Source organism: Bombyx mori, chromosome 15 (assembly GCF_030269925.1).
Source record: "Bombyx mori chromosome 15, ASM3026992v2".
NCBI lineage: Eukaryota > Metazoa > Arthropoda > Insecta > Lepidoptera > Bombycidae > Bombyx > Bombyx mori.
This window is the reverse complement of record NC_085121.1, coordinates 11,305,272-11,328,649: the sequence shown is the minus strand read 5'-3', so window position 1 is coordinate 11,328,649 and position 23,378 is coordinate 11,305,272. Positions and strand designations below refer to the sequence as shown.

Genomic DNA, 23,378 nt, shown 5'->3' with positions numbered 1-23,378 from the left:
AAGCAATAAAAAAAAAACCTCCGATACGAGTGAACATCAAGAAGTCGGTCGTATATTTGTGAACTAAATAAAATAGCACGAGCACATGTCGTACAAAATCATAGCAAACGAAGAATCCTTTGTGGGGTAATGACAATAAAACACATACAAAGAGACAGTAAAGTTTAATAATAAAAACCTACGCTTATTATTGGGACTGTTATTGTACATCGAAAAGATACATCAAAACAAAACAATCACAATCTCAAATACTTTCTCGTAAGAGAACATAACAATGAAATATAACAAAACAATTTAACAAGCAACAAACTAGCAAATGTGACAACCATTTCTTTAGAAAATAATTTAGTTTCACTAAATTTTATCTTATTTTAGGTTCTACTGAGAGTCCACGCGGTTAGCAACCACCGCCCAGCATATATCTGCCGCCACGCAGTCACGTGTTCTAATTTGAAGGGATGAGACAAACGTTATATAATTGAGACAGTTGATCTTGTGTCATGGAGAGTGGCTGCATTCAGATTAGAATGACTATGGCTTCTATGGTAACCACAAAAATTAGAGGACATTCCAAGTACAGTCAAAATCTGTTATAACGACATCGAAGGGACTGCTCATATTCAGTCGTAAAAACCGATAGTCGTAACAACCGGTGATGTTTAATGTGTATCGCGCAAGTACAAACAAATCGATAGGGAATTATTGGAAAAATATATTTACATAATACGCGATTTTTCTTCAATATTAATTTGTTTTCTTTTTCTTTGCGACATTTTGAAAGTTTCACGAATAACTCCACAAAGTTTTGGTGCGTCTTGTGTATAGATAAGTAACAAACTAACTGAAGAGATATGAAGAAGCGGGCTTTGACTACCGCATGCACGTGTTTTGTTTCTAAGAATTAGAAAAGACCCTACACTAAACTAAATCCTATTGTTTTCTTTCCTGATTTTAAAAGCCATCGAAGACAAATGTGGATGCCTATTCAAATTGTTTACAATACAGCTTAGCCGGTCGTTCTAACAGATCTAATTCTCCGAAATATTAGTTAAATGTGGTCGTTTTATGAGGTATGTCGTTATTACCAATGTCGTAGAAAGCAATATTTTTAATAAGGCGGTCATATGGCATTCAGCCGGGACCTTTGTTCTTGGTTATTATAACCGGCATGTTGTATTAAACGATGTCGCAGTAAACGGTTTTGACTGTATTACTTTTTTTTGTATACCGTCTAACAGATCACCCCACGGCACCTGAAGTTGTAGTCTTAATCATATATGAATAGATACCGGTTTTTTTTTTCCGGGCCAGCTACCGAACCTTCTACAAGGTCCCCGCGCCTAGGGGGCACGCAGGGTGTTTGGGACTTGTTGACGATTTGCAAATGTTGGGAGCAGACCGCGGGCCCAAGGATTTTTTAGGGCCCTTCCACACTAATTGACTCCCCTGCACTCTTACACCCGACGTCCGATCTCAGTCTGGGGTCAGAACTCGGTCAGAGTAGACGGGTTCCAGCGGTCAACATTACAACCAGACTCGCGACGCCACCCCTAGGGCGCCTGACCGACGGGTCGTCGAGGCGATAGTCGACGACCAACGACGCCGGTCTCCGCAGTACTGCAAATATGAATACCAGCTACCTCAGCCCTTTAAGCGGAATTTTACACAACTGTACAGAGCTAGGCCTACACCTAATCAGCAATGACAAATACATTTTGAGAATTTCTATCCCAGAAACCGTAAACACTTTAGATACTAAATACATAGAAAATATCCAGGATCGACCACTGCATAACCGCATAACTGTCCTAGAAATGTTTCAACTATTAAGCTACGAACTATTTGCCTTTTCCATATACTACCTATATCTTATCTATCAAATAATATTTTTAAGCTAAGACATTTACCACCAGTTTATATGAAACCATTGGCTAGTGACAATTTAACATTTCTAATAGGCAAGCCGTGAGCGCTATGTCTCAGACACAATAATGGGACCAATTGAGATTCAGACATAATTCCTCTGGGTAATAAGTAGAACAGATTCATCTAAAACTTATTAACTCATTTGTACTTAAAACTAGAAAATTATTTAACGAAAAAATTTATTTTATATTATTTTATCAAGGCGTATCATTCACAATAAAACAGTGGAATTTTAAGAGAATGAAAACCCACAATTAAAAATTTGAATCAAAATAGACAATTAATCAGTCTTCAAAATTTTTTTAAACAAATATTGTTCAATATTTTATCACTGGACAGTAAATTGGACAGAATTTAATATTACACACAATTAGTTAATAAGAAAAACATTAAAAGTACCATAGATCTATTTATAAACTAATTGTACTTTGTAATACTTTATGGACTTTAATAATTGGCACATGTGATGGATCTATCACGCAATCCCTTAGAAGGTACATAATGTGACACTGCAGTAATAACATTACCATTTTATACACAATAAATACTTCAATATTCTAAATCTTATCAATATAATGTATTTTACGAATAAAAAATTTAAGAGTCTTTAGCTAAAATTAATTTAGCTTCGCCTTCAAATACAACTTTCTTTTCTTCTTCCACAATACAAAAAAATTTCACTTTGAGTATTTTTCTGACATCAACAAGTTCGACGCTTATCGTAAGTTTTTCTCCAACAAAACATTTGTTTGGGAATTTCATTGTTTGCGATACAAGTACTGTGCCGGGTCCTGGTAAATGTGTACCAATGAGTCCGGCCACTAAGCCATTCAGTAATGCTCCATGTACAATTGGCCTTACGTTTCCGCTGTTCTGATGGAGATAATTATGATCCCCAGTCAAATTTGAAAATGCATCCAAATCTTTCTGTGTTAATGTTTTTTGAATTCTAATTTTATCACCAGCTTTAAAAGCTGTGTTGCTGAAGGATGTGGTATGAATCTTGCATATTTTTTGATAATTTTTATTGTTCACAATAATATAGGGGAATCTATTCGAGAGCATCTTGTTCATTATGAAGTTCGTTTATGTAACTATTCAGGTGGTCTTACACACATTTTGTAGAAAAACTGTAGCTAAATTGACGATCCTCAAATCCTGCGTAGTTTTCAAATTTGACATCATATTTATAACGTCTTGATCAGTTATTTCAGTTTTTGTTTTCTCATTGTACATATATATCAATGTCGTTATTGTATCAGCTACAGTGTCTGTATCACTTGACTTCAATAATCGAAACAAAGGTTTTAATCCCAAGTGAGTTAAAATATAGTCTGCATTCAGTGGATCTGAAAAGTGATAATTCTTACATAAACATGTGAAATGTGAAATAGCAATATGATTTTATATAGTGTCAAATTTTTAAAGATGATTCTAGCGTTTTTCTAAATTTGGGATTTTACATTGCTTAGATGGGTGGACGAGCTCACAGCCCACCTGAAGTTAAGTGGTTGCCGGAGCTCATAGACATCTACAACGTAAATGCCACCACCCACCTTGTAATGAGTTCTAAGGTCTCAGTATAGTTACAATGGCTGCCTCACCCTTCAAACCGAAACGCATTACTGCTTCACGGCTGAAATAGGCAAGGTGGTAGTACCTACCCGTGCGGACTCACAATAGGTACCAGTAATTACGCAAATTATAATTTTGTGGGTTTCATTTTTATTAAGCGATGTTATTTCTTCACTGTGGAAGTCAATCGTCAACATTTGTTAAGTACGTATTTCATTAGAAAATTTGGTACCCGCCAGATACCCGCCAGATACCCGCCGGATTCGAACACCAATGCATCGCAAGATACGCATGCACCAAACGGAGTATCCTTTAGACCACAACGACTTCAAAATGTTTGATTCAAAATGACTGATAAATCTTTAGTATTACTAATTTCTTTTTTAGCAATAATTTATTTCGGGTCTATTGCTATTCTATTGCTAGTCTATTCCTGCGGGATCTTCCCGGGGATTGGATCCCGTCCTATTGTCAGGACGGGTACCGGCGACGGCGAGCCTGCGGCGCGCATTGTGCGGTACCGTAGGTTTCGTGGAGTCGGAGTAGTGGAGCTCGATGGGGTTTAGTCGGTAGTCGGGTCTATTGCTATTTTATTAATGCATTTGCTATTTTATTCTTTCTTAATGAAAATATTATTGAGAATCAGAATCAAATTTTTTTTACTTTTTAATTACTACTTTCCTTACTCTTCTAATTATTATCTTGAATACTGTCAGTAGTGTGGTGGCAGCATGTGTTGGTACTACTGTCAGATATAACATTAATAAACCATTTCAGTCTAATGGGCTTAAGACTTTCCAATATAATAAAGAGAGTTCCAATTTAATGGTATGTAGGGACAGTTACACAATATTGAGGGGAAAATGGCTATTTGGTATAAGCAGCATTGCACTTAAAACATTTACAAGAAAACGGTGCAAGCTCACTACATATTATTGGGCACTTTCAATTTTAATTTACTTTAAAATGCACTAAATCACATCTTATCAACACTCACAAATATTCAAATAGTTCAAGTATTTAATTAAATTTAAATAGAGCTACTTTGATAATCTTAAATAAATTATTGTACATAATAATATAAAGAATACTTTTATTGAACAGGTTCTTTCTTATAAGAGTTTTCATAAAAAAATTGACAGTTTAATTGAACTTATAATAATTTGAGAAAACTATTCATCTATTGTTATCAACAGCTTACCTAAACACAAATTGCAGACACCCGCAATGGCATACCTTATTAATCTACCAATAGTTTCATTCTTCAGCACATACAAGAATATATCTAGTACTCCAACGTCTCTAATGTATGAGTAGTTCACAGGATCATATGCAAAATTTGCCAAATTGGCTAAAACTTGCAACTTTGCTTCTGTAAGGAAAAATAACATTAACAAATTGCAGTGCCATGGAGAGAGCCGTGGAGAGACAGAGATAGAGAGAGATAGATTACTTTACTACACACCAAAACACAATCATCATTGTGTCACACAATCATCTCTTCTAAACAACCTTTTTTATCTAGAGAAATTGTGAAAAAGATCCAACAGGTATGTTATTAATTATTCAGAAACAGAGCAAACCTTCATGCACATTACTTAATAATGAAGAAAAAAAACTAATGTATGATACAATAAATATAAATATAAAATATAAATATTAAAATCACTATAATCATATCCCATAAGTCACATACACAATTTAATTTTATTAAAACGAAAAATACCATTATCCAAACGCAATAGGGCTAGCTGTACTGTGAGTACTCTTTAGCATTAAGGTCGCCCTTGTTTATGCAATAGTTTTCTAACTATCTAAGATTTTTAAAAGTAAAAACTTTAATGGCAATTGTGAAAGTTCATACGTAAATCGCATTAAAATTAATTAAATAGATATTGCATGTATATTTTATTACCATAGGAACTTGAGTGTAAATATTCGTCGACTAATAATGACAAATATGCCTCGCGATCAGTACCATCTTTTGGGGTACGTTTTTGTAAGTGTGCTCTTGAACTGAACATTAAATTATAGTAACTTAAAAGGCTATAGAAAAAATCCTACTTTGACTGGACCACTTTCATTAAAGTAAATACACATTCCTTATTTTTCCTTTGATTCAATAATTCAATTGACACGCCATGACAGTTTTCTCTGTTGTTTTTGACATTTGACAGGTGGCACAATGACATGCGGAAGGGAACATTTTATCTACCATGACATGGGGTAAATTGGGATCCTGGGGTAAATTGGGACAAACCTGCGGAAGATTCTCAAAGTACCTGTAGCACGGAATCTACCTAATTTTGTTTATGTTAATATTTGTCAATGTATAGAAGAAAAACCAAGTTAACTATAGAAGTACTAAATATGAGTTAAGTTGGTCCCAAAAATTCGTCAAATTAAATTGAAAATAGTGGTTGAAAAGTGCGTTTTAAAACAGCTTAAAGAACTTTTAAAAAAAGTAATATTATCGTTGTTTTTTCAATAAGATCACAGTTTATATAAGTTTTTAATACACCTGGAAATACCACAACAAACGGTAAGTTGCAATATTCTTATTTTAAATACAATATTTCGACAAAATAAAAAATGTATATTTTTTCTTTCCTTTTTGGGGAAAATTGGGACGTTTGTAGGGTAATTTGGAACGAGACTGGAAAAATTAGGGACGAGAAAACACAAAATTGGAACGCCAAAAGACAAAATAGGGATGGCTTGTTAGGGTTGTCACTGATATCTTATAATAGATTTTTTAGCCTATACTATCACTTAATTGCGTGATGTAAAGAAGGTTAATATGTTTATCAGTTAGTTTATGTAAGTATTATAGGTAAAAGAAAAGTATATATATAATTACTTTTTTTTCGCGACATTTACCTTGTAACATCTGCCCGGTCGTATGTTCTTTATAGCAATAAAAAAAAAAAAAAGTTAAAAGAACTCAAACGAATCAAAACTTTTGTTATTTCATAATCTATTCACGCGTCGAATCATGATTTTGTTAACATTCACAACGCACACACAAATAAAAACAGGCCTCAGATTTTAAATGTAACATTAATTAAAAATCCGAGATATCCAATTATGAGTGAGTGAATTAATTGAGTTTAGTTATTTCGCTTAGAAAGAATTTCTTTTATTTTTGTTATTATTGGCAGTAATCAGATAAAGCCGGTTTTTTATCTTATTCACCTGATATCTTACTCTTGCTCAAAGATTATTTTGAAAATGTTGATTAAATAAAATTGTATTATTGCATTTCCAGTCCTTTTGTTTTCTATTTTTTATTCTATTTTATGATTTTGTTTCAGAGTTGTGATTTTTAAGGAAATTAAATAATAATTTTCTAAAATATAACATGCACATACTTTTTTTGATCATTGTATTGTTGATTATCATTCACGTCACATCGCTTCAGAATAGAAACCAGCTTAATTTACACTATGTTGTGTATTGTGCTTAAATTATGGATTGTATTCATCATTTCGGTCCATATAAATAATTATATGGCACCTACCTATATATCGCAGTACTGCGAGTTGACAACCCTTACAAATATCCCAATTTAACCCTTAACCGTGTCAATTTACCCCGGACGCTGGGTAAATTGGGACGGCCATTATTTGACCGATTATTTCTTTAAAATGAATAATTAAAATAATGTAACGGTTTTTATCACCTAGGTACGTTCAAGACTCAACTTATTTCTTTGGTTGAGCAGTGACTATTTAATTAGAACTATTTTAAAATTCAATCTGAAGGTCGATTTTGTCCCTATTTACCCCATTGTTCGGATGACATGGGGTAAATTGGGATCCTGGGGTAAATTGGGACAAACCTGCGGAAGATTCTCAAAGTACTTGTAGCACGGAATCTACCTAATTTTCTTTAAGGTAATATTTATCAATGTATAGAAGAAAAACCAAGTTAACTATGGAAGTACTAAACATGAGTTAAGTTGGTCCCAAAAATTCGTCAAATTAAAGTTAAAATAGTGGTTGAAAAGTGCGTTTTAAAACAGCTTAAAGAACTTTTATAAAAAGTGATATTATCGTTGTTTTTTCAATAAGATCACAGTTTATATAAGTTTTTAATACACCTGGAAATACCACAACAAACGGTAAGTTGCAATATTCTTATTTTAAATACAATATTTCGACAAAATAAAAAATGTATATTTTTTCCTTTCTTTTTGGGGAAAATTGGGACGTTTGTAGGGTAATTTGGAACGAGACTGGAAAAATTAGGGACGAGAAAACACAAAATTGGAACGCCAAAAGACAAAATAGGGATGGCTTGTTAGGGTTGTCACTGATATCTTATAATAGATTTTTTAGCCTATACTATCACTTAATTGCGTGATGTAAAGAAGGTTAATGTGTTTATCAGTTAGTTTATGTAAGTATTATAGGTAAAAGAAAAGTATATATATAATTACTTTTTTTCGCGACATTTACCTTGTAATATCTGCCCGGTCGTATGTTCTTTATAGCAATAAAAAAAATTCAAAGTTAAAAGAACTCAAACGAATCAAAACTTTTGTTATTTCAGAATCTATTCACGCGTCGAATCATGATTTTGTTAACATTCACAACGAACACACACAAATAAAAACAGGCCTCAGATTTTAAATGTAACATTAATTAAAAATCCGAGATATCCAATTATGAGTGAGTGAATTAATTGAGTTTAGTTATTTAGCTTAGAAAGAATTTCTTTTATTTTTGTTATTATTGGCAGTAATCAGATAAAGCTGTTTTTTTATCTTATTCACCTGATATCTTACTCTTGCTCAAAGATCATTTTGAAAATGTTGATTAAATAAAATTGTATTAATGCATTTCCAGTCCTTTTATTTTCTATTTTTTATTCTATTTTATGATTTTGTTTCAGAGTTGTGATTTTTAAGGAAATTAAATAATAATTTTCTAAAATATAACATGCACATACTTTTTTTTATCATTGTATTGTTGATTATCATTCACGTCACATCGCTTCGGAATAGAAACCAGCTTAATTTACACTATGTTGTGTATTGTGCTTAAATTATGGATTGTATTCATCATTTCGGTCCATATAAATAATTATATGGCACCTACCTATATATCGCAGTACTGCGAGTTGACAACCCTTACAAATATCCCAATTTAACCCTTAACCGTGTCAATTTACCCCGGACGCTGGGTAAATTGGGACGGCCATTATTTTACCGATTATTTCTTTAAAATGAATAATTAAAATAATGTAACGGTTTTTATCACCTAGGTACGTTCAAGACTCAACTTATTTCTTTGGTTGAGCAGTGACTATTTAATTGGAACTATTTTAAAATTCAATCTGAAGGTCGATTTTGTCCCTATTTACCCCATTGTACGGTATCTATCTCTTAGGTTTATGGCGTTTAAGGGAACATTTTACTGTCATTTACTTTAAAATATGCACCGTATTCAATCTAGTGGTCTACTACGTAGGTAGTTGCCGTTTTCAAATTACAGCACAAGAGCGCATTATGCGACATAATGCTCAACTAAGCTTCAGCATAATTCGGCATTTAGTCGCATTATGCTCTGTAATTGGAAAACTACCTGTTGGCCAGTGTGGTTCAACAAAAAAACCTTCGCTCCTCACGTTTTTACAAAAAGGCAAATTATGTTTAAAAAAAAATTATAGCCTACACCTACTGTTGTTAACCTCGAGGGGTTATGCTGGCTTCACCTGTTCTGTGGCTTCACCGGACATGGAGGCGAGCTCACGAGACTCATTCTTAGATACCTGCTATCAAATGCTTTAGCAAGAGCAGTTCTTCTCTGAATCTACTACCGGATTGCAGTCAAAACCCATAAGTAATTTAAATCGCGACTCACTAAGATTTGGCAAGAAACTCGGCGGGCTGTATCTGGTAGTTTTTCAATTACAGCACATTATGCGGCATAATGCTCAACGTTGAATGTTCCAACTACAGCAACGCTTCGCACAATCGAGCACTCTCAAAAGTACTGCCTGTCATCAGATATTTTATTAATGGCTCAAATAACTCATCTGTTTCATTATCATATATATTTTCAGTAAATATATCACTTGATAATGAAATAATTGATTGATTTAAACTCAGAGCACTCGATAACTCATCGTCATCACTATCATCTGGATAAGATGATTCAATTATATAATTTTTTTAGAACTCATTTAAAAAAAATACTCAAAACGTAAATCAAATGTTAATGAAATAATCAAAATCCAAATTACTTAAAATAACCGTAAATTGTTTTCAACCAATTATTATTGCCTACCACATTATTTATACATCAATGAGGTTGCTAACTCCATGAATATTTTTTTTTCAACACTGAACTTAGCGCACTCTCCTGATGCATTTGATCACGCGTAATTCACGTTCCAATTAAGCTTCAGCATAATTCGGCATTATGTGCCACTGAGTCGCAATAAGCTCTGTAATTGGAAAACTACCTCTGTGGATTAATTTTCATGATGAACCCTGCGACGTGTTCGCCGGGAGCGGTGGCTATTGCTTGGGACCCCTAAAAACACCGATAACAGATAGAGAGGATCCGAAATAACGTGTTTTTATATATATTTTATTGCATAGATGGGTGGACGAGCTCACAGCCCATCTGTTAAGTGGTTACTGGAGCCCATAGACATCTACAGCGTAAATGCGCCACCCACCTTGAGATAGGAGTTCTAAGGTCTCAGTATATTTACCAATAGCTAGGACAGCTGCCCCATCCTTCAAATCAAACGGAAACGCATTACCGCTTCACGGCAGAAATAGGCAGGGCGGTGATACCTACACGTGTAGACTCATAAGATGTCTTACCACCATTAGCTACGCAAATTACGGGTTTGCTTTTTATTACACGATGTTATTCCTTCATCTTGGAGGTCAATCGTGATATATTCGGAGGTCATCGCTAGATACGAATGCACCAGACGTCTTTCCTATAAGCCACGATAACTCAACTCCACGTGCTAACCAGTTAAATGTCATTTATGATTTGACATTGACAAGTTAAAATCAAAGACAGCAAAAAAATCCCAAACATGTCAAAAATTTAAACCCAATCAGAGCATTGCCGATAAATCTGTATTATTTTATAAGTTAATTTAGAATAGGAAACTAGTAAAAATGACTAACCCGCATGTCGCAGGTAATAATTATCGTTTAGTATTATTTTCAATAGTTATGCTCGAAATAAAAAATAATAACCTTTTTTAGGTCTAACCAATAAAAGTATATTCTTGCTTGAGTTTAAAGAGCCATATTGTGAGAAAACCTTAAGAGATGAATCAACAACAAATGTACGAGGCATTATATGTAGCCCTAAAGGGTCTTACTTGGCCTATAGAACGGATAGAAAGTAAGTAAATTTAATTTCTAAAGGGAGCTCAATTTATTGACAAGTATTAACAAAAAATATTTAAATTTTGTGAATTTACTATTCATTATACACTAGATTGGAAGCTTGTTTTTTTTTTCTTGAATATAGTTTAAATATGATCTTAGTGTTTACTCAAATCTACTTCAAAATACTGTGGAAGATAACTCTGAGACTTACAAATTAATATTCGCCAATATCAGTAACAAATATTATATTATACACAGATACCAAACAGTACAGTTAACAAATGTCTATGAAAAATTGGATCATAAAGCTTGTTCCCCAGTTAACTAGTTACTTCTTGTGTTAGAAGCATACATGATACCTGGGCCTAGCTATAAGAAGGCTCTAAGTTCCATATCAGACAGTAACATAAATATATAATAAATGCTTTATTAGCACATTACATTTATGGTTGAACTATTTAATAGTATCATACAATATTCTTATTATAGATCTGAGATAGTCAGATGCTCAGACTGGTCTACGACAGCATCAATTGATGGAAACGTTAAGGAGATGTTTTTCTCTCCATTGGACAACTTTTTTATGGTTTGGGAAATGTATGCCATCACTAAAGATAATCCTGAGGTAAATAATGACTTTTTTCCTTAAAATTTAATAATTTTGGTATATTTTATTCTTAAAACAGTCATATATTATTTTTAGTTAAGAATTGATTGAATAGCTCTTCATTGTCAACTATAATTTAACTGGAAATATATTTATTAGTAGATTAAGAATTTAACAGTGGTAAAAAATATTACAAAATAAGAACTTTTAATCTGAGATCAGATAAATTAATTAACCATCATTTAAATGTTTTTTTTATTTGTAACGAAATGCTGAGATACCATTTATTCAATAAATATATAAAATAGTGATATATTTTATTGTTTTAAGTAGTTAAAAGGAATATAAAAAATAATTGTATAAACAGCGCATGTAACTTGATTAAAAAACTATTTAAAGTGCTAGAAATAAAATGCTCAAGATTAGATTAAGAAAGTAACAAAAATTAGGGAAACACCCTTAACTAATTTAAAATAATTCAAAAGTTGTGATGTAACTCTTAATATGTTAATTTGACAGGGTAAACCAAACCTCAGAGTATTCAAAACAGATAATGGTAAATTAGTTGGATCATTTGTACAGAAAAATCAAATAGGATGGTGAGTCAACTTTTTTATTTCTACATACTTCATCCAAAAAAATTTACTTTAAAATTTAAAGAATAGCTGTAAGGAAAAACATGTAATAAAAGCAATAAATTTGGTTCAAGCTATCAGCTCTTCTTCTATAAAATTAATAAAATGCACTATGATTCGTTACCAATCAAAATGGAACCAAACCATGGCTAAAGCCCAGCAGCAATTTTAAATATATTTTTTACTATTATTTCTTACACATTTACGGCTCATCTGCCATTAAGTAGTTTCTGGAGCCAGTTAGACATCAAAACAAGATTGTCCCCTGCCGCCATGGTCTCAATTGTATATCCCTAAAAACTGAAGTGCATAAATGATTCACGGTAGAAATTTAGTGACGGTGTGTATCTACGTGGGCGGTGTATCTATGTAGGTATCGTAAGTAATTCTGCTATTTGAAGCACGCTACTAATTTCTATGAGTATTAATTCTGTGAGGATTAATTTATTTAATGAGGTGCGAATTTTGTGAGGATAAATTCCGTCAGTGATATTGACATGAAACTCTTATTAGCATAATAATGGAAAATTTTAAAGTACAATTTTTAATTAAAATTTTGCTTTTGTACTAGTAAAATGTCTATAAAATCAATCAGTTTCGAAATAACGCAATCCAAAATTGTATATAATTTTTTTTTTTCATATAAATTCAGTATAGGACAATTAGATTTACATTGATAAACAAAATATACTTATGAACTTATGTTTGAATATGATTATTGCTTTAAATATTGAGATAACTCGTTGTTTTTAATTAATTCTGTGATGTATAAGATGCTTATGTTCTTAATAGGGAGCCAAAATGGTCTACGGATGAGAAGTTATTTGCCATTCAATTAAATAATAAAATCCAGATATATGAAGATGGGAACTTAGAACGCTATGTCCATCAATACAGTGCAGAAAAATTAAAGGCGTTCAGTCTCTCGCCGAGTCCTTCTCCGAATTATTACATTGCTGTATTTACATTAGGTAAATCAATTACCAAATTAGTTTAATTCAAGCTCCAAATAATTTGATTTCATATAACAATTGACAAAGAAAAAAAAATTGTAACAGAACAATTCATATAAAACTTATTTTGTCGAAGTATATCTGATAATATCAGTGTGCTCAGTGCGAGTTTTTTAACGTTCTCGATAGCGTAAAAGTTAGCTCATATTTGTATGGAGTGGGATCGTTTACGTATGTTTGCCGCTAGGGGCGCTGTTCCAACTGCATACAAAATTGGCTTAACTTTTACGCTATCGAGAACGTTAAGAAACACGCACTAAACACTCTGAAGCACATAAGTAACTTTTCAAACTCGATTCCAGGTAAACAAGGGCAGCCATCATTTTGGCGTGTATTTAAATACCCTCAATTTGATGTTAGTCAAGCTGTTGTCACCCGGTCATCCTTCCAAGCTGATAAGGCTGTGTTCCACTGGAACAGACGCGGTACAAATGTGTTTGCTATGACACAGACAGATGTGAGTTGAAAATAAAAATTAATTCGCGGGAAGGCTAACCACGGTGAGCTTGAATGAATTTTCGGCCCCAGCAGCCATCTGTTCTACAAGCACTGAATTGCCCACTTCAATCTTGCAATCCTTCAGGCTATGTCAGTTACCTATGGACCGCTGACCTGCTAAAGGTCGCGGGAATCCGCTGAGTGCAGGAAATCCGCAGTCTACACAGGATCGGTTATTGTATTCAATGTTGGGCCTATGGTATGCCAGCAATGGACGTCTGTGGGATGAAAAAAAAAAAGCATTCACACTATTTTCATTCATATTTACCCCTTCATTTCCACTTTTAAAAATACTCAATTCGTATGTAATTCAATTGATTATTTTATAGATTAAATTTGATTTGATTGATTTGAAAACATCCTTCGGCAGGTTGACAAAACGGGCGGTTCGTACTACGGAAAACAAACGCTATCGCATGGCGACGTCAAAGGGAACTCTGGAATCGTATCGTTCAGTAAGTGTCTCGCTGTATTCAACTAAATGCTAGGTCTTGTTAAGCTAGATAAGTACGATACGATAAACAGGCCTTATGCGACCGCGACGGGGCAACACAAAGCCAATGTCGCCCGAAACATGTCTTGTCGGATCCCCCGGATTTACTCTCAGTGCTATTAGGCCTCTCGACTACGACGAAGAGTCCGACGAGAAAATTAACTCATAGACACATCCCACTGAGTATCACGCCGGATCTTCTCAATCGTTCGCGATTCCGATGCGATGGTAGTTTCTGCGAAGCACTGCTCTTGCTAGGGTTAGTGATAGTGATTCTTTCAAATTGAGCCCGTGAGCTCACCTACACGTCCGGGCGTAGCTGGAATAGCCTCTAAAAAAGTGTGGCACTCGGGGACTGCCGCGGTAAAGTTATTGCATAGCATTTTTATAATAATAATTTAATATTAAAACAATAATAAAATAAGACCACGCCATATTTATAAACATAAACAAAAGCAAAACATTAAGTGTTCCCTTCACACTCATAAGCTAGACCGCGTGAGGGAGAGATGGGCAGACTTTTCATGATGTGCATGCAGTGCGATGTCACGCCGCGCGCTTATTCACAAACACTACACAAGCGCAACGTGTGAATGTGTTGAATGGGAGTTACATGGTAGGCGGAGTGGGGGGTGTTAGGTTTTATTTTCGTTACGGAGTTTCTTGATTCGGTCGCCGCGCTCAAAGCCCGCGATAAAAGCTATGCAATAGCATAAAAACGATATACAGGCTATTTTCTTTATCAGAGCCGAACTCATCCAACTTTTAACTTAGTAGATGGCGCTGTGTGTAAAAAACCTCCTGCCTGCCTCCTTCCGAACTTGTACATCAAGACGGGTGGCGGAATACCCGTTTTGATAGCCATGGATTTCCCGTAACGTATTTTTTTGTAACATTCTGTTTGGAATTAGGTAAGGAAGGTCCCATCCACGCGATTAGTTGGAACCCGGGCAACTGGAACGAGTGGATAGCGGTGTACGGTCACGCCCCGGCCAAAGCGACGGTCTTCAATGCGAAATGCGAACCTCTTTTCGAGTTTGGCACCGGAGCTTGGAACTCGATTTACTTCTCCCCCGAAGGAACTCATATCCTTTTTAATATTTCAAAATTAGTGATTCATAGTCAAATGTAGCAAGGAAAAATCATCTGCACCATATATCACAGGCATTTTGGTTAAACAGTACTTGTACTATGTAATTCTAATTATGAAAAACGTTTTGATTCAAATAATTACAATAAAAAGTTTCAATGAAAATTGACTTGAAGAAAATTTTGCTTTGAAAAAAAATGTGATTTTTGCTGCTACGCTATACAGAAAATAAAGTTTTGCTTTGAAATGTCCATGAAAATGAAGTGCACACGTACTTACGTACGTAACTATGTTACTCAATACAATAAATTGTATTGCAATTAAGTAAATTCTGGCCATATATGCCGTAGAATTGACGATCGCTGGAGTAGACGGGTTCTAGAGTGGAGACCGCTGAGCGGAAAATGTAACGTGGGACGCCCCTGGCTATATGCCATGACCCCTGAACAGTGGCCGGCAGGAGGTGGATGATAAGAGCCGAAGACCGGGCTCAGTGGTGTGGATTAGGAGAAACCTATGTCCAGCAGTGAATGAGTGGACTGATGATGATGATGATGATGAAATAAATTCCGTAATTCTTTCGAACATGTCCTTTTGGGAGGCTTTGGGAACATAGCGACCGGCCACATCGAGGTGTGGGACATGCGCGGGTACAAAAAGGCGGGCACTTGTTCCGCTCCAGATACAACTTTCCTGCAATGGGACCCGAGGGGTGAAACCTTCCTGACTGCTACTACTTACCCTAGGCTCACTGTTAGCAATGGGTGAGTTTAGCTTACTAGAATTTCCAATTTTATATTTTTGAAGTGAAACTTCTTTGCGCGCATGAGGGTATTTTTTTTACGGATAAAACGCAATAATCATAATATTAGTGACTCGAAAATGTGGGACGTTTTTGTCCAAGAAGAGGGAGAGAGCGATCGAGACAGAATGAGAGAGAGTGAGAGAAGGCGAACGTAGTATGAACCACAGCCATGGAGCGAGAGAGAAAGGGAGATCGTGAAAAAATACACGCTATTGTTTGATGTATTCGTTTATTAGTTAAATACATATCAGAACTTTAAATGGCAATTCTATTGCGTAATTTCTTGTACTACAAACTTGTAAACGCATATATTTTTTAATTATTTACATTATCATTAATATATGTACAGCGTGTAAACAGCGAGTTAAATTTATAAATAAACATTTTGTGATAAATTTGTAAATCGTCCTATACTAAGCATTTGTTCAGAGTAAGTAATATATAATATTTGTTATCTTTTTGTTAATTTACAATTTTTTATGTTAATTAGTTTGAAGGTTAGGAAATTTCAATATTTACAAATAACATATGGCATTTTAATTTCTCACTCGTCATTTGAGAATTTAATGTACTATTTTTCATTAAAAAATAAAATAAAAACCTTTCATAAATTCTCTTTACATAAATATAAAATGGATTTAAAAATTAGTTTGCCGAAGAAGTTGCAGTTCTAACATGTGTACTTTGTATGCGCACACATTTTTTATTCCTTAGATGGCTAGACGAGCTCACAGCCTATCTGGTTTTAAGTGGTTACCGGAGCCCACAGACAACAATATATAGAGAGACATAAGTCCTAAATTCTCAATTTTTACATTATAACAGCTGTAAACCTGTAAACCGAAACGCATTACCTACTTACTGCTTTACGGCGGTAGTAAGCAGTGTGTTGGTACCTACCCGTGTGGACCCGTGCAGATTTTTTTATTATAATACATACTAATACGTACTACATACTAAGTACTGTTTCTTACCTACTAACAACACTAACTGACTACTAGTACTAATTGCCCTTCTGATACTATTATTTCTACTACTATTACTAACCTACTAACAACAACCTATTTTTGTGTAATTCTATATAGAGTTTTTGAGTTCACAACGAATATATAGATATATACAATATACAACGAATATATAATTTAGTATTGGTTGTGTTTTATGTAATTTAAAATCTATAATGGTCCGATATGGACTGTTTAGGAGGCAATTGTTCGAAGCTTAGAACATGAATGGGTGATCGGCAATATTTTTTAAATCCGTTTATTGTTTTCAGATATAAAATATGGCATTACACGGGCGTATTGATGCACAAGCGTTCGTGTAGCGAGAAGGAGAATCTTCTGGCAATATGCTGGCAGCCTGGATCATATCCCAAAACGGATCTATCGAAGAGCGCTCCTAAGGCTATCGAGGACTCAACGCCGAAGCCAATGGGCGCCTATCGCCCCCCAGGAGCTCGGAGCAGACCTTCAAACTTTACGCTACACGAACACGAGAAACCTCATAAACCTGGAGAGAGTCCTGCTGGTAAATATATTATGCTCTTGGTGCTAGCACGTGTAACAAAAGCCTGACTGCATATCGTATATCCATGTTACGGCAATTTCTTCTATCCCTCTCTAACACGAACATTAGAAGAGCATGGACAATCCTTCAAATCCCGTTTTTGCAATATCTATATACATATAAATACGTGAAGCAAAGATTTTGTACCCCTTTTTACGAAAATTGCGCGGACGGAGGAGTATGAAATTTCTCACACTTATAAAGAATATAGAGAAGAGTGTGCAGAATGTTCATATTTTTTTAAATTATGCATAAAAATACATTAAATCAATAAATAAAGACATTAGACACTACCATGTAGTTGACACACGCGCATGCATACTATTTGTTTATTGTCAAACTTTTCTTGTTGCTTATAGTCTGTGGTCAAATTGAGAATAGATTAAATATTTTTTGTCTTTATTTATATTAAAATTTGTCCAAAGTGTAGTCTTGGCGAAATCTGTGGTTATAGAAGTATAATAGTCTTTGACAATAGAATCATAATAGTGTAAAGACTTCTACTTTCAATTAATTATAGCCGAATTTCGACTACTGCGGGACCACTAGTGTATGTAATTACTAAAATCGGTTAAGACTCGAGGTGTGCTAAGATAGTTAGATTTGTATCTACTATCATACGTCATTTCCGCACTCACACCCTTCTCTTGCGTGTCCTTTATTCGCATAGCTGTTTATTTATTTATTGCTTCGATTGGGGGACTAGCTCACGGCCCACCTGATGTTAAGTGGTTACCGGAGTCTATAGACATATACAACGTAAGCGACCCACCTTGAGACATGAGTTCTAAGTTTCAGTTTTTACAGTATAACGGCTGCTCCGCCTTTCATACCCAAAACGTATTACTGCTTCACGGCAGAAATAGACAGAATGGTGATACCTACCCGTGCAGACTCAAAAGACGTCCTGCCACCAGTAATAACGCAAATTATAATTTTGTGGGTTTCATTACACGATATTATTCCTTCGCCGTGGAAGTCAATCGTGAACATTTGTTAAGTACGTATTTCATTGGAAAAATTGGTACCTGCCGGTGGGATTCGGACACCGGTACATTGCTAGATACGAATACACCAGACGTCTTATCCTTTAGGCCACGACGACACCCAAGGCCAGGTGGATGTAAACTATTTCATCTATAGATGTAAATAAAAAAAAGAAAAAAAGAAGATAAAATAGCCATACTCCTAAGAAAAACCGTCGAAACAAACTCAACTGTCATTTTTTTTCCTTATTACTTTTTTTTTAAATATACAATAATAAACTTTATTTCACTTTAAACCACGCAATATGGAGCGAACACTTCATCCATATAACATGATGTCTGTGAATTAATAATCGACGCTTGAGAGGCAAACGTGACTATAGTAGAATTATTTTGTCCGTGCAGTTTGGGTCATAAAACATAGCTCAGCCCGGCTAGGGCGGTGATCATGTTGCGCGGGCGCAACGCCATTATCGATAAAAACAAATGAGTCATCGAAGGCAGGTTCACGGCGGCGGCGTGGTATACGAAGGGTGGTGAGACATTGTTATGTTATGAGTCATTTGTACTTACCTGCAAATTATAGTACATTACTATGTCGAAGAGAAATGTGTTTTTATGCATTCGTTCTCTGAATTTCTTTAGTGACACAATGGTTACTCCTTTGTTTTGTATCAAAACGGCAGAATTTATTCAAAATAATATTTGCACGTGTTGTTATCAACAATGTGTTAAAAATTTTCACTGAAATAAGAATAGATCCCGAAAAGTTACAAAGTGTTAATTTCTGCCGTTCTCGTTAACCTGCTGCGGCGATATGTGGTGTAAGTGTTCGATTAATGATTTTTTCTTTGATTTTTATCACTAACCCACAAAATGACAAATTAAATACACTATCGATAACGCTTATCGACAACAATAATGCGCATCACTATGCCCGTCCATAAGGCTCGTGAGTGGAAGAGAGAGCGAAATACTCGCTTCACTGCTCCGATTTTTTATGACCCAAACTGCACGGACAAAATAATTCTACTATAAGCGACTATAACTGCTTAGTACATAAATGATAGGCAATAACCGTATTCGATGCGTAAAAAATATATATATATATTTCTACGTCTATTAAAATAATTTCAATCCTACAGCGAGATTCGTTAAAATAGAATTCATTTTTCAGGTATTTCAACTTTAAATTAGTCTACTGTAAAGTTCACGCATTGTCGCTTAGTCACGTTTGCCTTTCAAGCGTCGATTATTTTTAATTTGTTCATTAATTAATAATGTAATAAAAACAGTTGGACCGTCAAAGCAAGCGATCAAGCAGAAAGAGAAACGTGAAGCTCGAAAAGCTCGTAAAGCTGAAGAAAAGGGGAAAGGCGACGTGTCCCCGGAAGATGGGTCCTCGCCGGTCCCCCCCACCACTACACGGCAACCCTTCGTCTCGACGGGCGATCCCGAAAAGGATAAGAAAATCAAGAACATCAACAAGGTATGAACTAACATCACTACATAGTATAAAACAAAGTCGCTTTCTCTGTCCCTATATCTCTATGTATGCTTAAATCTTTAAAACTACGCAACGGATTTTGATGCGGTTTTTTTTAATAGATAGAGTGATCGAAGAGGAAGGTTTATATGTATAATAACATCCATTAAATAGTGGAGAAATACTGTAATTTTTGACGTTTCTAACATGATGTCGTAAATAATCAATAATAAAATTTGTATTTCTCTGTCTCATGTTGTATTTGTTATTTTAGTTATGTGTTATTTGTTCTACACACACTCATCACTTTTTATTATTATTCTCATTATCCTCTCGCAGGTCTGCTGGAAGAGATTTCTTAATAGAAATAAGCAGTGCCTTTGTACATAATTTTCCTATTACTCTGTACTATGTCTTGTTTTCTGTGTGTACATAAATAAATAAATAAATAAAAAAAAATCATGTTTCCGAAGCGAAGCGAAGGCGGATCGCTAGTGTTATGTAGTTTAATATCTGGTCGTATAGACGGACTTATAAAACATGGATAACTCATTGTGAATGTAGACAATAGAAGTTTTTAATGTATATCAAAATACATACCGTGAGCATTTTGGTATACCTACACTTCACGTTAAGTTAAAATAATATGTCTATCGTTTAGAAAACAAGATGGAAACCTACCTTGTGTTAAGTGGTAATCAATGACCAAGAGTACTTCAACTTCAACATTAAGATCGTTACCAACGCTGACTATGTCACGATGATCCCAGAGGTGGCTTAAATTAATAAACAATATCAGTAAATTTTATTTTATGACGAAGTAAAAAAGCGTTTCGAGTTTTTTTTTTCTTTCTTTTTGGCTTTTGTTACTTAGATTTAAATACAACTTTGCCAACGTCGGGTAGTGGGGGTATCAATAAAATTATGCTAAGACATTATCTTTACAGGCATGAACTGATAATAAAGTTACCTATTTAGTTTTACAATTTTTGCATTGAACAGCTAGTAGGAACTACAATTTTATATTATTAGCGTCTATGAAAGTTCTAAGCGAGTAGACTACCTTTTTAGCGGAGAAAGTTAATAGGAAGTTCATGTTGATGGTGAGGGGGACTATGTTTAATGGTCCAAATACTTTTGGCCAGTTCACTACCACAACCATGACTTGATTCGAGTACGCCAGACGTCTTATCTTTTAGACCAGAAGGACCTAATCTCATAAATATACGGCTAAAACCACACTTCCGAAACATTACCATAGACTGAAAATGTGTATTTTTTTTTCCAGAAATTAAACGACATAGACAAATTGAAACAGCAAAAAGCCGCCGGGAAGCCGCTAGAGTTGAACCAACTCGCCAAGATCGACAACGAACAAGCATTACTGCAAGAATTGTCTCAGCTGAAGTTATGATAAAAATGAATACCTTTGTTTAACATTTTTGTTACATTGCTTTCATTAAGATAGGTGAAGTTAAAAAATTAAATATTAATATAAGCTGTAAAGTCCAAATTTGTTTGAAAAGTTACCTTTTAAAAAAATACCCTTTTTTATTTTAATTGACGGGTTCGATTTGCGGTTCCGACAGATTTAAAAAATCTCTCGATGCCGTTTGCTATTTTTATTGGTGTTTTTAGCGAAAATTTCATTGACTACAAAAAATATAGATGTACCAATGGGACACCCTGTATAATACTTAACTTACTACGCATATCTCTCAATAATAATAGTACCGGACCGAACGGCGGTCTCCAAGCAAATATACTGCCTAAGTGAATGGTCTTAAGCAAATAAAGTCATGTTCCATCCAGTCAGCGCACAGGGTGAAACGCCTCGGCGGTTCAGAGACCGGTTAAGGCATCGACCGACAAGAAAACGGACCGTCAAGAATAAAAAAAGGACCAAAAAACATGGTTTCGGGCCGCTGCTCAATATAGATAATAAAATAAAGCGCGTACATACGCATATTGTACGACTGTGACGATCCGGCAAAATTCTCCATCTGTCATAAACGCGAATGCGTCTTAAAAGAGGATGAACCGTCTGAATTCCGGCAATTTAAACACAGTACCAATGACCGCACCGGTAAAGACATGCTTAAAAGCAAATAATAGAAATAAAAAACAATAGTATTGTAACCCTATAATAGGGTTGACACATTAAAACATTTTTATAAGTTCTTTCATAAAAATCTATATACTAAAATGAATGTTAATTAAAGATGAAATGTTACGATGTTATGAATAATAAAGATGTATATCGCCTATACAAATGCAACTTTGGTTTTTTTTCTTGTTATTTTTTTCCTCAATAAAAGACAAGCCTGCCGGTACAGCCGGTTTTATGCACTTAAGGATCTCGTTGCATTTTTCGAGGTCGCCCTTAAGTAAAACCAGTTCGTAGTTGTTTTAAATGCAAACCTCACTTGAAATATAAACTGAAACAATTAAATTTAACAGTTTTTGTGATATTTCACTGAATACAGCACGAATATTTACAAATATCCAATAGCGTGTGTTGGGGTCAAAAATTCATGTAGTTGACCTTTTGAAATATTAATGTAAAATAACAAATTTCTGGCGCTTAGGAAGAAAAAAAAACAAATGGCGTTTCTTTATATGCAAAAACAAATCGAGTATCTTTAATTTTTATTGTTTAACATTTTAGTTATTGTATTGAGATATTCAAGCCGCAGATTATTCGAAAAGAAATATAAAATAAATTTTAGCAGTAATACAATCAGACTAATGAAATAAATAAATAAATCATGCATTTAATAATTACACAATTTCCCGACACCAATATTCGGACTGCCAGTCTGCCGTATAGAAACGCCATTCCGATAAAATACTTTTCTTTTGCATTAGGAAAAGTTAAAAATCGCGCTTCATATAACTTCTTAATTTGATGTTTTGAATACGTTAAAGTTTTCGAACGAATCCTTTTATTATTTAGAATTACGAATACCGAACCATTGTACCGAACACAAGACGTCTTACACCATCCGTGTACATAAATTCTGTATTTTGATCCGCGAAATTTGAACGCTTATACTATAAGTTTTCAGTTTAAAAAAAAAATCGTTCTGAATCTTAAATATTAAGTATTAAATATCTATGATACTAAATAACAAGCGTCAGTGCGATACTGTATTAACGACCATGATTATTAAATTGTTTTCTAGAACGATAACAAAATCAAATATTACACGAATAAACAATATTTTACTGTCAGCCAATGGTTTATCCTCTGTCATATTTTTTGTGTGTTTAACTTTGTCACACGGCTGTCGGAGCATGCAGCTAAGTATTCTAAGTATTATTCT

At 34.5% G+C, this 23,378-nt stretch overlaps 2 protein-coding genes across 2 annotated transcripts; one reads left to right on the top strand and one right to left on the bottom strand.

Moving 5' to 3' along the window:
• Positions 1–149: 149 nt before the first annotated feature.
• Positions 150–5,678, bottom strand: LOC101741201 (armadillo repeat-containing protein 7). The gene is made up of 3 exons (XM_004924584.5): positions 5,417–5,678; positions 4,703–4,873; positions 150–3,275 (listed from the first exon to the last, which is right to left on the bottom strand). Exons 1-3 carry the CDS (start codon positions 5,523–5,525, stop codon positions 3,025–3,027), a joined length of 531 nt encoding a protein of 176 aa, XP_004924641.1. The 5' UTR covers positions 5,526–5,678; the 3' UTR covers positions 150–3,024.
• Positions 5,679–10,515: 4,837 nt separating this feature from the next.
• Positions 10,516–22,330, top strand: LOC101743108 (eukaryotic translation initiation factor 2A). The gene is made up of 12 exons (XM_062672635.1): positions 10,516–10,673; positions 10,742–10,883; positions 11,360–11,495; positions 11,997–12,076; positions 12,905–13,083; positions 13,428–13,582; positions 13,994–14,078; positions 15,028–15,203; positions 15,795–15,970; positions 17,288–17,541; positions 19,862–20,055; positions 21,341–22,330. Exons 1-12 carry the CDS (start codon positions 10,652–10,654, stop codon positions 21,464–21,466), a joined length of 1,725 nt encoding a protein of 574 aa, XP_062528619.1. The 5' UTR covers positions 10,516–10,651; the 3' UTR covers positions 21,467–22,330.
• Positions 22,331–23,378: the final 1,048 nt, after the last annotated feature.

Excerpts from the sequence above, each read along its gene's own strand:
- LOC101741201 (XM_004924584.5), bottom strand. The coding sequence starts at position 5,525 with ATGTTCAGTTCAAGAGCACACTTACAAAAACGTACCCCAAAAGATGGT. Across the intron at positions 4,874-5,416 it reads TTTACACTCAAGTTCCTATG|AAGCAAAGTTGCAAGTTTTA; the intron begins GTAATAAAATAT and ends TTTTCCTTACAG. Across the intron at positions 3,276-4,702 it reads TGTCTGCAATTTGTGTTTAG|ATCCACTGAATGCAGACTAT; the intron begins GTAAGCTGTTGA and ends ATCACTTTTCAG.
- LOC101743108 (XM_062672635.1), top strand. The coding sequence starts at position 10,652 with ATGACTAACCCGCATGTCGCAG. Across the intron at positions 13,084-13,427 it reads CATTGCTGTATTTACATTAG|GTAAACAAGGGCAGCCATCA; the intron begins GTAAATCAATTA and ends ACTCGATTCCAG. Across the intron at positions 13,583-13,993 it reads TTGCTATGACACAGACAGAT|GTTGACAAAACGGGCGGTTC; the intron begins GTGAGTTGAAAA and ends ATCCTTCGGCAG.